Below are 17267 nucleotides of genomic sequence, written 5' to 3' on the forward strand. Positions count from 1 at the left end.
AACACTATCCAGATACTAGTCACATTAAGTGACCAGGTGTATTCAAGTAGGAAGTCCTTAACTTAACTTGTGCTGTACTTCAAATCCCAGAACTTGACCAAAATACAAGGTTGGTTCTGCAGCAGAGTGTATGGCATGGCAGAATTCTTCTTGGTGTGGCAGAATCTGAATGGGTAGCCAAATTATTCTGGGTGATTCAGAAGCTTTCAGGCTCCTATAAAAGCCTTCTTGGTGTTCCAGAATCTCTTTGTGTTCTCGTAGAACTTTTAGTTATTTTCCAGAATATTTTATGTTGTTCCAGATTATCTCTCTCTCTCTCTCTGCCAGAATCCTTCTTGTTATGGAAGAACCCTTCTTGGTGGTCCAGAATTCTGTTTTATGTTACAGGACAAACCTTTCCTAATGAAAGAGTCCTGGTCTTTCCTGAATCTTGTCCCAGACCATCTCTGCTGCTGCCAAAATCCTCATTCTTCTTGCAGATGCTTCATATTATTGCTAACGTCTCGGTTTTTCAGAAGCCTTCTTCGCATTAAAAACTCTTCTTTGTGTTGGATAGAATCCGTAACAAATGCCTCCAAATGCTCGATGTCCCAAGAAAACAATTTGAGAGACAAAATATAGCCTATAATTGCAAAACTGAAGCATAATTTACACAGCTTATGGCCAACCACTCCACAAAGCACCAGCAATGGAAGCTGTTAGGAACTCGCTGTCATGAAAACATATGAAGGAAATTTCGAAAAGATGTTAAAATATAATGAAACAATAAAACAAGGGCCCCACTGCACATTAGCCCTTGTAACTAGATAAACTTTGAGGTTATGAGTCTGCAGGTACCATAAAAATGAGTTTCAGTGACAGCAAATCCCAAATCGAACCAGAAGCACTATCAAATAGCCATATTAGTAGTTAGTATTTGTCCCACGTGAGCTTTAATCCTGGCTATATATTGACTGACACTCGCAAAAAGACCATCCTGTGCCTCCCAAATTCACTTTAGAGATTAAGAACGAGGGATTTAAAAGTCAACCCAGCTCTTATGTTTACGGATCTCTGCAAAATACCAATTAGAAGCCTTTATTAAAAAAGCTTTGTAGTTGGCTGCTGAACATGAACATGTGAGACAAGTCTGGGAGGGAGAAACAGATCAAACTAGTTTTTGTAGAACAGAACGCCAATACTCTTAGCAGTATCCTGTAATGATACTGCATATGAGGAAGGAATACACCAACACCAGTTTTGCTTAAGTACAGTAAACACTTGTGATATTATCACAGTGTTTACTATTTTTGACAATAGTAGTTGTTGTGTATATAAAGGGAAATCCATCCATATAAGGGGTGGGCATTATGACAGTATTTTATTGTATTGTAATAAACTCAGAGATTAGTGTCCAAATCTGCCCTTTTATTCCTTTAACTCTTTAGCAAGCATTGTCACCACACCTTTGGCTTTTGATCTTACTCACCTCATTGAATAGAGTGTGTAATAATGATTATATCTACTGGTTGGCAATGTTTTAAAAGTATATCATTTTCAGAATCCAGAAAAAAAAATACAGGGCTCCTTAGACTTTAAACTAGCCAAATAATTCATCCCTTTTAATTATATTTCTGTTCAATGGCAGAAACATGACAATAAAATGTAGCATTTGTAACTCCCCAATAAATAGTTTTGCTGAAATTAATTGTACAGCTCTGGAAAAAAAATAAGAGGTCATTTCAGTTTCTATGTCAGTGTCTCTGATTTTGCTATTTATAGGTATATGTTTGAGTAAAATAAACATTGTTGTTTTATTCTATAAACTATGGACACCGTTGTCATTTAGAGCATTATTTGCAGAAAATGAGAAATGCCTGAAACAACAAAAAAGATGCAGAGCTTTCTCAAATAATGCAAAAAAAGTTCAAGTTTTAAGAGATCAGAAATCAATATTTGGTGGAATAACCCTGGTTTTAATCACAGTTTTCATGCATCTTGGCATGTTCTCCTCCACCAGTCTTACACACTGCTTTTGGATAACTTTATGCCACTACTGGTGCAACAATTCAAGCAGTTTAGCCCAGTGTGATCATCTATCTTCCTCTTGATTATATTCCAGAGGTTTTCAATTTGGTAAAATCAAAGAAACTCATAATTTTTAAGCAATCTCTTATTTTCTTACAGAGCTGTATGTGTTTAGATACATTTAAAGTAATTTACTTATTGCATAAAATTATATGAGTTAGTTAATCTCATTAGTTCTGCCACAGACACCTAGATAGTATATATCTGCATTCTATTTTATATCTGAGGCTGTAACTGAAAGAATAACCATTAAATATATGGATATGTAATAGAGTTGTATTGTTTTGCAGTGACTGGTGAGTTCATGACTAGAATTACTCTAAACAGGCAAGTCACCCAACTGACTAACTTCTGTTTCCAATTCCTTAATAGGTCATCTAAACAAACAAACAAACAAACTGAAAACACAAATTACCAATAAATAAATTCTCAATTTATCCAATGTAGGATAATCTCCTTAGAAACTTGCAGAAGGGTAGACTTTTCCCTTTTTCTATTTTCCCTTCAGCTCTTCCTCTTTTTCCTATTTTCCACCCTGGTCCAGAAAAGCAGAGGTGGCCCAGGCTGTCCAGCTGTCTGTGCTGGTTATGGACCACTGAACGTTCAGCCATGCAGGTCAGCCCTCTCTCAACTCAGCCCCCGATATACCATTAAAGGCCTCGAGAGCACTGCTAACTGCAAGCTCCTGTGGCCTGGCATCCTCAACCTCTCCGTTTCTCATTCTTTCTCACACAGACACACAGCAGCCATTAGCAGTCAGCGTGCCGAGTGTCTCCTTTAAACCCTCCCGCACCCTTAACCTCGCTTTTAGAATGGCTTTTCATGCAGGGTGTTTACACAGCACGAGCGCTTCAGTGGCAAAACATGGCCTGATGGGTTCATGCATGCGTGCAGCTCTTAATGGCTTCTCCAGGACACTCTGCTCTTATCAGGTGAGGAAAGCTATTGCCTGCAGCCACTGAGCATCCGCCTTCAGCCATCATATTATCACGTCATTTATTATACAGAGATGGATGTTCTGAGCATGTGTCAAATACGCTTGTGATTACTGCTTGTCACAGTTCATGATAGCGTGCCTGATCTTTCAGAATGATGAATTACTCAATAAATCAGGACCTTTTAGTTTGTGAAAGCTCATATTAAAACACGTTTTGAATAATACTGAATGTTGACATTCGGTGTTTGTGGACACTGCTTATCATGAATGCATTTAGATAGTTGTTGTGTAAGTTGTACCCATTGCTGACACAGATGTGCAAATGCACACAACAAACACGTGGTTTGTATTACCCTGTAGAAAAATATTGCCAAAATAATATGAATATCTGAACAGATTGGCTTCATAATGCCTAATGCCATGCTTGGGATGGAGGGGTGTAAAACCCCCCAGCATTGAGCTGCAGAGCAGTGGAGGAACTGTGTTCCCTTGAATGATGGTGCTCCATCCAATACCTTTGGGATGAGCTGGGGAGTTGGGAATGATGAGGTGTGGTGGTAACCTTCCATCTTGACCTCACTATAACAGAGTAACGGTTCAAAATGTAATAAAAAAGCCTAAGAACTTCCTTAGACAGTAAATAGGCTTACTCCAACCAAAGCAGGGTAAACTCTTTTAAATCCATTATTTCATAAAAAAAAAAAAAAAAGCAAATGGAAAAATGAGCAGATGTACCAATATGTTTGTCAAAATAGCATCCAAATTCAGTTTTAAAGGTTGCTACTATACATGCCAAACGTCAAGGGTCAGCAGTATGCTAATTTATCAGAAGTGTGACCTTGGGGGACTGTTTGGGAATGTGCACACATTTATAAGTGGTGAGCTTTAATTTTGTGAGTGAGGTTAATAATAATGTATAAAAAAATAAAGATTTTTAATGTATTTTTTTTTGGTGCTCAGCACACAGGTCTGTACCCCATCGTCTCTAAAGGAATGCGGTTGGGTGAGTGAGGTTAAACCGTGGCCAACATGCTCATGGCAAGGCAACATGAAGTGAGTTGGAGTGAGGTCTAGTACCACCCACAGTGACAGTGCAATGGCCAATAATGATTGGGACCAGCAACATCTGGTTAGAACTGTCCATGTCAATTATAAGCGACTCTACACTGTGTCTAATGAATGAAGGCAGATCTATATATTTAAAGAGACATTGCGCTCCCCTCATTTCTTCCATCCATCTTCTCTATCAGGCATAACACCATCCATTCCTCTATTATACTGTACGTCTCATGGTCAGTTTCAGCTGGTAGAAAGCAGTGGGAGAGAGAAGACATTACCACCCACAGTGGACAGCGAAACTGGTGGTAATGATCATGACTTGCAGCATTGTCCATATGAACAGACAAGAGAATCTAGCAGGGGAATCACATCCACATTTAATATAGAAGGCCCCAAACACAAGTTCTGCAGGTCAGTGCAGAGTTCTTTAGCTTCCATGGAAAATGGCAAAAATCATGGGACACCATACTAGTCCTATGACATGTGGCATGTCAGTGTGTAATGTTATATTGTGTTTTAATGTTAATAAATAACAGTATGCCATACATAAAGTGCCAGGAACCCACATTAACAAGCCTTGATGCTGCTTTACAACTTCACATGGTTTCAGGCAAGTTTCTGCAAGATGCTAATTGATGCAGCATTAGCTCCTATTACTTATTTTATTTACAGTAGACGTGTAACTTCAGTGCAAACTCAGGAAGCACATTTCAGACACCAAACCTGCTTTAAATGGCTGACTGCATTAGTTCATTTTTAATTTAAGCATTTTGGCATCAACTATGAATGCAGAATGACTCCTTGCCAGCTCTGTTTCAGGTCAGTTCAGTATCAGACAGCACTTCAGAGCCTGAAACAGTTTGGAGGAAACATATGCTCGACTTAATCAAGAGGTCATGATCGCTATATCTAATTTATCAACAGCCCCATCTCCCACCGCTTCGCCCAGATGGAGCTGACCATGAGAGATACAGTATAAGAGGAGGATGGAGGACGGAGGGTGTTAGGCCTGCTAGAGAAGGTATATGGAGGGAATGAGGAGAGATTTTTAGTATCAATTTAAATAAGTAGCCCGGCCTGTTCTTCTTCGTTTATTACCACAAAATCAACAAATACAGACTTTTTCTGAAAGGCGATGTTGCTTTTACTCCAGATGTAATGTGCCACACACCTTCCAGAAGTTAAACTTGTGTCTCACAAAGTATTTTTCCAAAAGTCTTGAGGATCATCGGGATGTTTTCTGTCAAAATGAAGACAAACCTTAATGTTCTTTTTGTGCAGCATTGGTTTTTGTCTTGGCACTCTGCCATGCAGGCCATTCGGAGTCATAAACTACTTCACTTTGTCGGGCAGGTCCTATTTAAGTGATTTCTTGAGTCAGAACAGATCTGAGATAATCAGGCTAAATTTAGGTGTGATAAACCACAGATAAGTCATGTTTTAACTGGGAGGCAAACACTTTTTCACACAGGGTCATGCAGATTAGGATTGTTTTCTCTCTCAATGATAATAAAAACCTTCAATTATTAAACTGCATTTTGTGTTTACGTGTGTTGTCTTTGACTACTATTTAAATTTGTTTGATGATCTAAAACTTTTAAGAGTGACAAACAAGCTAAAAAAAAAAGAAATCATGAAGGGGGCAAACACTTTTTTACACCACTGTATATGAGCATAAGATTTTTATCCTCAAATCTATCTTTGGATGTTTGCACACCTACTTTTTGGTTTGTACCTTTGGGCATTTTCAGTTTGTTCTCTGGTGTGAAAGGTGGTCTGACCAAAACAGCTAGTAGTCAGGCCTTTGAATAATATAAGAAGTTCAGGCAGGCTATCATCACCTATTAAACAATAGAAAAATAACCAGTGTTGTGTTGAAATATGACTTTCCTTAATGTGTACACACATCTTGCATCACATAAGGAGACACAGCACACATACAGTAAGATATTATGACAGGATATAGCAAACTCTTTAAAGCTGTTTACTTAATTGCAGCGTAAAACTAACTTGACCAAATGTGTACAAAGTATTAAACGGATGTAAAATAATAAAAAATCTTTATAAATCTTTATATTTGTCTGCCTATGGTCTAAAAACCTAGTTCCAGAACAAGCAGGATCCAAAGAAATTAGTAAGGGGTTAGATCAAGAGAGTCTTTAACCCTCCTGTCGTGTTCGGGTCAAATCTGACCGATTTACAACTTAAAACACTCATAAATATAGTGTTTTACATCTGATTGCCTCAAGGCCTTATGATATCCTCCACACTATGCACTTATACACATAAAAGTGATGATCACCTGTTTCATTAAATTTTGAGGGTTTTATTCAACCTTGTTACACCTGTGGTGTTCCCGGTCAAAAGTGACCGGCATAGGAAATGAATGGGTATCCAGAAAATATTCTTTCATCAGAGAGAAAATATCCCCATACACTCCACCCCAACTCACACTCACTCACTCACACACTCATCTCATGTGGATGACATCAAGTTCAGCTTCCAACTCTTTTCACCAGAGTTCATTGAGGGAATTATACTGGAGATGACAAACAGGAAGCGTGTGTTTGGGGACACCTGAAGTAGATCGACCTGGTAGACCTCCAAGCCTACATAGGTCTGTTGATTTTAGCAGGAGTATATCTCCCATACAATGAGGCTACAAAAAGGGAAAAACTGGGAAATATGGAATAAAGATCTGGGCAGCAAGTGATGCCAGGAGCAGCTATGCCTGGAATATGCAGGTATACATGGGAAAACCCATGTGAGCTCTGTGCCCCTAGAGACAACAAAACAAGCCTGGGGTGCTGCAAATGTGATGCCTATGTTTGCAAGTTCCACTCTGACCTGAGTGTCACATGCTACTCATGTACATGAATTCCCATGCAGACACACATGCACACACACACCTTCATGTTGAGTTTTGTCTTTGGTTTTCAATTTATTATTTATAACGTTTATTTTGTAATACATTTTCAGTGCCTATTTGTACTTTCACTGCAGTTATCTTATTTATAATTCTATAAATTCAGGTTAAACTGCTTTGAGACATTGTTTACAGCTAAAAAAATGTTGTATAAAAATTTGGTGGTAAAAAATGGTTTCTGGGCTAATTTAAGAGCAGTTAAAACTGACCGGTCAAATTTGACCGGGAACACTAAAGTAAGGGGCAGGAGGTGAACACGACAGGAGGGTTAAAATATAGTTTTGGTTGGGGATGCTGTATGTGTGTGTTTTGTCTGTGTGTGTATTCGGTGATTCTGAGAGAGAGAGAGAGAGAGAGAGAGAGGACAGTGCCTTGGGCCTGTGAGCCTCTCTTGTGATTGTTCTGGTGAAGCAGTAGCAAGTCCTCTCCACTGCACTGTTGATAACATTTTTTTTCATCACTTATCCCCTGACTGCCAGTTCCCTTCCAATAGACAGCCAGTTCAATCACCCCACAGCTTAACAGGACTCCCTGTCCTGGGGCTTTATACACACACACACACACACACACACACACACATATACACACACTGCCCTGCACAATGACGTAACAGGCTATGGGGGATACCTCTGCACAGAGGTAGATAAGACTGAGTAGAGTGGGCAGCGTTGTGGCTTGTTGTGGTTGCTGTGGGGTTTGTGTGTATGTGTGTGTGTGTAAGAGAGAGAGAGAGAGAGAGAGAGAGAGAGAGAAAGAGAGTGGGGGGAATCCCCTGTTCAGAGATTAAATCCTACACCAAGATTTAATCTCATCTAACCGAACCCCACTCGGCCTTCCTGGAGCACAGTGGATTAATAACAGCACAGGCCTGAGAACAGCCAAGCCTGACCCCATTAAACTAAACACAGCAGCAGGATACTTGTGATATAGATCACACACACACACATGCACACACAGCCCAAACAAAACACCTTAACATCACTGCACATACAACTGCACTAATATATACATTATACATACAGTACAGGCCAAACGTTTGGACACAGCTTCTCTTTTTCAATGCGTTTTCTTTATTTTCATGACTATTTACATTGTAGATTCTCACTGAAGGCATCAAAGCTATGAATGAACACATGTGGAGTATTATGTACTGAACAAAAAATGACCTGGCCTCCACAGTCACCTGACCTGAACCCGATCGAGATGATCTGGGGTGAGCTGGACCGCAGAGTGAAGGCAAAGGGGCAACAAGTGCTAATAAACACCTCTGGGAACTCCTTCCTTCAAGACTGTTGGAAAACCATTTTAGGTGACCACCTCTTAAAGCTCATTGAGAAAATGATGCCAAACAGTAATCAGAGCAAACGGTGGCTATTTTGAAGAAATTCAAAATAGCTACTCCACCAAGCTGAGCAGACTGATGTCCACAAACGAGCCATCAGCCGTCTGGAGATGCCTGCACAGTCTCTCAGGCTACAAAAGTACCCCCCACCAGACAATGGGGGGTCGTCAACTGGCTGAAGACCTTAACAGCTTCTACTGTAGGTTTGAAAAGCCCACCCCCACCCAACCTGATAGCACCCATTCACACCCTTCTGTCTCTCAGCCACCCATCCAGCCTGCCCTGAAGATCTGTGAAGAAGACGTGCACCGACTCTTCAAAAAACAAAGAGTGAGGAAGGCACCAGGCCCAGACGGAGTGTCACCCTCCTGTCTGAGGAACTGTGCAGACCAGCTTGCTCCTGTCTTCACAAAGATCTTCAATAAATCACTGGAGCTGTGTGTCGTACCGTCGTGCTTCAAACGCTCCACAATAATACCCATCCCCAAAAAGCTTCACATCACAGGACTGAACGACTACAGACCCGTCGCACTGACCTCTGTGGTCATGAAATCCTTCGAGAGGCTGGTACTCACTCACTTGAAGGAGATCACCAACCCCCAGCTAGACCCCCAGCAGTTTGCTTATCGAGCCAACAGGTCGGTGGACGATGCAGTGAACATGGGTCTTCATCACATCCTCCAGCACCTCGACCGTCCTAGCACATACGCAAGAGTTCTGTTCTTGGACTTCAGCTCTGCCTTCAATACGATCATCCCTGGACATCTACACACCAAACTGACCCGACTCAGCGTGCCAGCCTCCACCTGCCAGTGGATTACCAGCTTCCTCACTGGCAGAGAGCAGCAGGTGAGGCTGGGAAAGATCACCTCAGGAACCAGGACCATCAGCACAGGAGCTCCACAAGGTTGTGTTCTCTCCCCTCTGCTCTTCTCACTCTACACAAACGAGTGTACCTCCACAGACCCCTCAGTCAAAATCCTGAAGTTTGCAGACGATTTGACAGTCATTGGTCTGATCCGGGACAGTGACGAGTCTGCTTACAGACGGGTTGTTGAGCAGGTGGTGCTCTGGAGCAACTACAACAACCTGGAGCTGAACACAGCAAAAACAGTGGAGATGAGAGTGGACTTCAGGAGAAGCCCCCCAACCCTTCCAGCACTCACCATCCTCAACAGTACTGTGATGGCTGTGGATTCCTACAAGTTCCTTGGTACAACAATCTCCAAGGACCTGAAATGGGACTGCAACATCAGCACCATCATCAAGAAAGCCCAGCAGAGACTGTACTTCCTGCGTCTGCTGAGGAAGTTCAACCTGCCCCAGGAGTTGATGGTGCAGTTCTACACCGCCACCATTGAGTCTGTCCTCACCACATCCATCACAGTGTGGGGCAGCTCAGCTTCCAAACATGATATCCACCGACTGCAGCGCATCATCAGGTCTGCAGAGAGGACCATCGGTGTGAAGCTACCCACCCTGCCAGATCTACACACCTCCAGAACCAGGAAAAGAGCAGAGAACATTGTCTCTGATGCATCACACCCTGGACACCACCTGTTCCAGCGTCTCCCCTCAGGACAGCGTTTTAGCCAACTGAAGATCAAGACCACCAGACTACAGAGAAGCTTCTTCCCACACGCCATCACTCTCATGAATAGCTGAACACTACAACATAACATCCAGGATACAGTCTGTTACATCCACACAAGACTGTTACATACATCCATATCCATGTCATCCCTCTCACTCTGTTTCACCCTCTGTACTGCACTTTATTAATCTGGTGATAGTGGCTACAACACACTGTACTGTCTCTGCAAGTAATTCTTCTGTTCTCATATTTATATGCCTTATTTAACTCAGTTTAACTTAATTATTTATTCAGACTGCACCAGTGTCCTTACTGCTGCACTCAGCACTTTACTGTAAATATACAACTCTGCACACGTAAAGTTAGGTTACAGGTATGTTTGTATGTGTGTGCGTGTGTTTATGTGAGTTAATGTTTTACTTCTGTAATGTTATTGTCAATTATTGTGCACTGTGAGCTACTGAAACCAAACACAAATTCCTTGTATGTGTGAGCATACTTGGCCAATAAAGCCCGATTCTGATTCTGATTCTGATTCTGATTAGAATATCATTTTTTTTTAAGTTATTTCACGTTTTTTGTTAAGTACATAAAACTCCACGTGTGCTCATTCATAGTTTTGATGCCTTCAGTGAGAATCTACAATGTAAATAGTCATGAAAATATAAAAAAAAGCACTAAAAAAGAGAAGGTGTGTCCAAACTTTTGGCCTGTACTGTATAGCCATGGTTATATAGTTTTATATATATATTTATATTTACTATATATTTTATATATATATATATATATATATATATATATATATATATATATATATATATATATATATATATATAGTAACTGAAGAAGAGTGATTTGATTTAGTGGTGCTGCTGTATATTACACTGTAGGACGAGTATCACAGAAAATTGAAAAACTTTAGTTTACTGTAGTATGTAAATTAAAAAGTAGAAACTAAAAACCTTTAATACAATTAATGTTTAAATTAATACATGAAAACTGACAATGGACGCAGGTAAAATATTGGTACCACTTTAAAATAAGACTACCTTTATAAAGGGTTTATAAATGGTTTACAATTAATGTATTAATGGTTACTAATTAGGTTGTAAATGCCTTAAAAATCATTCATAATCAGTTATAACACATACATAGAAAGGGCAACAATATGCATGGCTGTGGGTTCACTATTTTGCAAACAACAGGTCATTGTTGCCCTTTCTACATATGTGTTATTGCTGATTATTAATGCGTTTTAAGACATTTACAACCTAATTAGAAACCATTAATAAACGAATCGTAAACCATTTATAAACCCTTTATAAAGGTAGTCTTATTTTAAAGTGGTACCAAAATATTTTACTATTTATCCTATAATTTATACAGCTGAATTATATGGTTGTTTTATTTTGTAATGCACACCCATCTTGCAATCTATATTTACATATAATCATTGTCTTGTCTCTAATAATTTTTTTTTATTTGAAATTTAAAAAAAAAGGTCTTAACAAGAAAAATGACTAAACCTGGATGTTGGGCAACATGATAATGTTTTCTGTTATAGTAAATCACATCACATCATATCAGGACTGTTTCTGGCACACGACTCATCACAAACACCAAAAGTGGACACCTTAACATAAAGCAGTCCTCTTAATACTGGCCCACTCATTGGGACATCACCAGTTAGATCCCCAGTTATTCCACAGCCATCCATACTTTATTAATGTACTGTAAAATTACATTTACAGCCTGAACAGTCTGAAAACAGCAGCTACCATAAAACAAAACTTAGCAGAGTAAAAAAACAAATAAAAGAACAACAAATATTATTTTACACAGTTGAAGGAATAATGCTATCAAATGTCTCTTGATTTGTAGAGAATGAGCTGTAGACTGCACTGTAAATTCACTTACCCTGAAACTGTGTGAATTTAATGGTCCCCATGCGCTCTCCATTTCTGAACATCACCTGACCCTGCAGAAACACATACAACATCATTTCAGATTCACGTCACACACAGTAAGACACGGGCTGCATGCATTAGCAGTGATTTCAGCGCTAAGTAATTCCAGCACATTATGCTTAGACATATAAGATATATGTACATGATTTAAGTAATGCTTTGGTCCAATACTGCATCTTTGACTCCTGGCACAGTGACAAACTGAAGTGTGTACCTACAGATCTGCCATGGTCCATGCTCCTAGACCCACTTATTAAATTAGCAGTCGTTAAATTGATCTCTTTATCGAGGCAAGCATAATTAATAAGAGCTAAATTAATTGGATAAATATAAAGAGAACACACAGAGGTCCCAAAGGAGGTTATACAGAACTGGCTCATGAGATCCAGTCCCAAGTGGCATAAACAAGTCAAATACAGTATGCAATCAAAGTCGTTTTCAGGTCAGTATCAATAGAACATGCCTATTGTGGCCTATTGTGTGTAAAACATATTTGAAATGAACACAATTTTACACATTTAGAGGTATGTTAAGTACTTCAGTGTGAAGTACTTTTTTGAACAGCTTTCTTTAATTGAATTGATTAACATATACAGCTCTGAAAAAAAAAAACACTGAAAAATGATGAATTTCTTTGATTTTACCAAATTGAAAACCTCTGGAATATAATCAAGAGGAAGATGGATGATCACAAGCATCAAACCAAGCTGAACTTTTCTTTTTTTTCACCTGGAGGGGCATACAGTTATCCAAAAGCAGTGTGTAAGACTGGTGGAGGAGAACATGCCAAGATGCCTAAAAACTGTGATTAAAATCAGGGTTATTCCACCAAATATTGATTTCTGAACTCTTAAAACTTTATTAATATGAACGTGTTTTCTTTGCATTGTTTGAGGTCTGAAAGCTCTGCATATATATATATATATATATATATATATATATATATATATATATATATATATATATATATATATATATATATATATATTTTTTTTTAGAAAATTATTTGTAATATATTATATGTTAAATTTTGAGAAAGAAGCTCTGCCCCTTAAAAAAAAAAAGAGGAAACTTTCATATCAGTGACATTATAATCATCATACTGCGTGTTTAACAATTAATAATATTTCAACAATTTTGTTTCATGAGCAATTCACTATGTTTACAACTCTAGGTCAACCACATTTACACCAAGCGTTCAATCAAATTCTCCACTTAGTCATTGTCCATGGTGTTATGCAGCTTGCTGTAACAGGGTGGGTGCCAAAGTGGTCCAAATAACGGGGCCTGGCCCTGGATTATTAGCTCTGTTATAATGTGTGCATGCAAAATATGCTACAAAACCCATCAAACATAATGAATTAATGGATGTTTGACAGGTCACTGTGGATGGCCGATCAAATAAATGAAAAACAGGTACAGTAACTAGCGAGCATCTATAAAACCCCATCGTTTTGTCAAAACATTGTCTCATGTGCTCATTATCTAAGTGTTGAGCAAAGGCCGCGTGCTATCCGTCTGCCCACTGAGCTGGCTAATGAGCCGTTTAGCAGGATTGGGGATCACTCGCTCCGGCAAAATAACAGGTGAGAGGCATACAGCATTTCCATGGCAATGATTAGAAGCCCATTAGTACCCTAGGAGGGGACTGAGAGCCCATCTCATCTCTAAAGGCGTCCTGCTTTGAAGTGCAGAGCGAGCTGGAGGCCCTTTATCAGCCCCAGCTTTGTTTTTAGATGCTCTGATGTGGATACGCTCTGGATAAACGCTCACTGTGGTTAAAGACGTTACACTGTCATTCATGCATACAGTATTTCTGTGTGTGTGTGTAAATGCTGTGTATTCACATAGAGGCTCGCTCAATGTACCATGTTAACTACTTAAACTTATGCTAGACTCATTATCCAATGAATAATGTGAAATAATGAATTAAAAATGAGTAATCAGTTAACAATTGCGCTAATAAAAACAGAAAACTGCTAATAATTAATTTTATGGCTTATTAAAATCACTAATTTGAAACTAATCTTCAAGTTGGCCCTCAGGCCTTTAAAACTCAATCAAAATCTATCCAATCTAACCACTAAGCTGCTCCACAGCTACACTGCTAGTCAGTCACATAAAATGTTTGAACTCTTAGAAGGTGCTGTGAATCACATCAACAAAAGCATATTGTATTTTAATACTTCTCACTTTATACAATGTTTTAAATTGCGCATTTTAGTACTACTATGTGCACAATCTCTAATTGGATTTGAACAGTAAACTTCTTTTCATATTGGTGATTTGGGAAAAAGGTGTGGCCTAAAGGTCTGTGGTTAAATTACCAGGTCAAATACACAGGTTACATTACACTGTATAAATTGTGCTTACACAAGTGATAATGATATGCTCATCCTTTACACTTGTGCACCACATTTCATATTAATCAGTGGGAAACTAAAATTCATGGGCAGAATCACATATATATTTGAGCACCATGACAGCCCAGGCCTTTCACACCAGCCTGTGGTATGATTATTTTTAGCACACTGTGTGTGTATATACATATATTTGTCTTCTTATTGTGCCAAATCTCAGTGTGTGCTCTGACGCAGACTGTCTTCAGCTGTAAAGCCAAACCCTTGTGTCTCCAACTTCTATACAGCCTTTTTATCCTGACTGTACAGCTGCTGTATAATCACTTAATCCCCACACAATAGAGAGATCTCAGGATTTCATTCTCACCTTTCTACACAATACCGGAGGTGAGGGGTAACTGCTTATTTTTACACATATTCACTGTATATGTATTTATATGATAAAACAGTGAGAAATTAAGAGGTTGCTTTAGTTTTTCTTTTTTTTTGGAGATTCTTTTTTTTTCAAAGAATAACCTTGTTTTTGGGAAGAGTTTCCAATTTTACCAACTTAGCACCAAAGATTTGTTTTAGTTGATGTTTCAATTCTTTTTTTTTCTTGACAAAAATCATGTTTTGCGTAAGTGTGCAACAAAAAAGATGGAGTTATATATATATATATATATGTATATATATATAAGCAAGAAAACTACAAGAAAAATAAATGAAATGAAAATGAAAATGTAATGGCATTCCTATTTTTATGTGTGGTTCCATTCAAACGAGCACATAAACAACATGTATTGCTTGTTTCCTACGGCCATTCATTTTGGAAGGCAACATAAAATTATGCATGGCTTCTAATCAGTTTTCACCTCATTTCACTGATCAGTGGCGTAGTGTGCAAACCACACCCACTAACAGTTTTTTGAGCTTCTACTACTTAACTACTATTGTTTTACTTTAATTTTACAAAAGGATCAACACTTTCACTTGAGTTTAGCTTTAGGATACTGTATCCCCACCTGTCAAATACCCAGCTTACAATTTTTTATTAGTAGTAATTTACAGATAACATTCTTAGAGAATTACAGATCATGTTCTCAGAATGTTTTTAAGTTTTCTTTGTTTGTTTTACGTTGTGAAGCACACCTTTATTATGTCACACATTTTCAGAACGTTTCTGGAACAGTATTTCTGTAACCTTACAAGCTAACCTTCCTGCAACCTTTTCAAACTGTTGCTAAACGTTCTTAAAAGGTTCTCTATTAGCTGGGCATATTTGCCCTCGGCTGTCTGTAGATGGAGGTCATTACTGACTGCAATAGAGACGCAGACCTCTACCATTCCTGCTTTCAGCGAACGCACTCTACTGTCTGCAGGCCTACAGGCATCAGCTCTGAAAGCCAGGCAGGCCTGATGATGAGTGTGTTTGTGTGTGTGAGTGTGTGGAGAGCAGGGTGATGGTAGGGGGTATGTGAACCCTGGGCAAAGTGTGAAAGTCTAATCGGCTCTACTCTCTCTCTCTCTCTCTCTCTCTCTCAGGTGTGCTGTGAGGCCGGAGGGGCTCAAGCACTTTGCGCTCAGCGATGATGCATCTGTGAGTGTGGTCTCTCAGCACCCGCCTCACTCAAAATAGGCCTTGAGTCATGATATGGACTCACACTACATCTGAAATGCACTTTCAGTTTGATACGTCTGATCTATTCACGTAAACTCCACTGTAGAACTGAGTATGCTGAGTAGAACTACAATAAGTCTCGGAGTAGAATTCGAAAGCAAATTTGAGAAGTTGCAGGAACTGTAAATGTAAATTCTGCTCAGTTCTACTATATTCTACTGAAAAATAGAACAATATTCATTTAGCATGTCTTCAAGGCCTGTTCTAACATATTGTCACTATATATGTGCAGCCACAGTTGATGGACGTCTCTCTAGAACATCCCTTTTAGACATCACAGCTGATTTACACCTTATTTCTAAGAGGCAGAGAAAATTCATGCAAAACAGCCCCCAACACTTTAGCAAATTGACCAGCATATTTAATCAGCCACACTTTTAATATCTCTACCCATTTCCATGTATAGTGCTTTGCATATGGATGAGGGTGTGTAATGCACGCACCGCATAAACTGCACATTTTAGCTCATACTCCAGTTTCATACAACAAATGCATGCTTTTCCAGTCAAAATGCATTCTTTCTTTTACTAGCAGCACATTAAAAAATGTGCACTCCCCAAATTTGTCTATACTGTAGAACTGACAAGCATATACTGACAAACGTATTATAAATCGATCAGTCATAACAGAAGCACCACCTGCCTAATACTGATATATATTGGTGCCCCTGTGCTTTTTTTTTTAAATCAAATCAATATGCCCATGACCCTGTAGATGGTTTTCCAGTCACACCTTGCAGAAGTTTTGATAGGTACTGAATACAGAAAAAATCTAGCTATTATAATCTGGTTTGTGTCAAAGTGGCTCAAATTCTTCTGCTTGCCCACACAGTATGTTCTGCTCTAACCTCCTAGAACCTGACGTCCACATGTGTGGACATCACATTTTGGGTTGTCTAGACCACAACACAAAATTTTGCTCTACAAAGGCCTGATGTCCTCTTATGAGGCCATTATACTGTCACCTAGTGGTGGCAGAAGAGTTTAACATGTTTCAGTTACGATTTTGTGTTTTTAGAAATTTAAATGAACAGTAGATACAGACCTTCAAATGAGCCATATTGTTGTTTCTACTTTTGTTTTGCACTTATCAAAAAAAAAAGCTGCTGTGTTCAGGTACTAAACAATAAATGTTTTGCACATCATTACTAATTACAACTTCATTGTGTTCTATCAAAATATAAAACTAAAGTCCACATATGTGGACATAATTTTTCTCGGAAACTACATCATTTTAAAAGATCATTCTTTGTTTTTACACTAAATCAGGTGCCAATTAGCGCAAATATCAAGAGTTCAGGTCTTAGAAGGTTAAGACATTGATTTTAAAAGCTGACTGTTCATTTACTTGGAATA

General features: G+C 38.9%; 1 protein-coding gene across 1 annotated transcript in view; it reads right to left on the reverse strand.

The window, feature by feature from the left end:
- The window catches only part of gabbr2 (gamma-aminobutyric acid (GABA) B receptor, 2), a 306925-nt gene that overhangs the window by 81387 nt on the left and 208271 nt on the right, over nucleotides 1-17267 (reverse strand). Inside the window, exon 8 of the mRNA XM_007258852.4 lies at nucleotides 11843-11903. Within this exon, the coding sequence (XP_007258914.2) occupies nucleotides 11843-11903 (61 nt within the window). The remainder of the gene's footprint in view (nucleotides 1-11842; nucleotides 11904-17267) is intronic.

Source organism: Astyanax mexicanus, chromosome 3 (genome assembly GCF_023375975.1).
Source record: "Astyanax mexicanus isolate ESR-SI-001 chromosome 3, AstMex3_surface, whole genome shotgun sequence".
NCBI lineage: Eukaryota > Metazoa > Chordata > Actinopteri > Characiformes > Acestrorhamphidae > Astyanax > Astyanax mexicanus.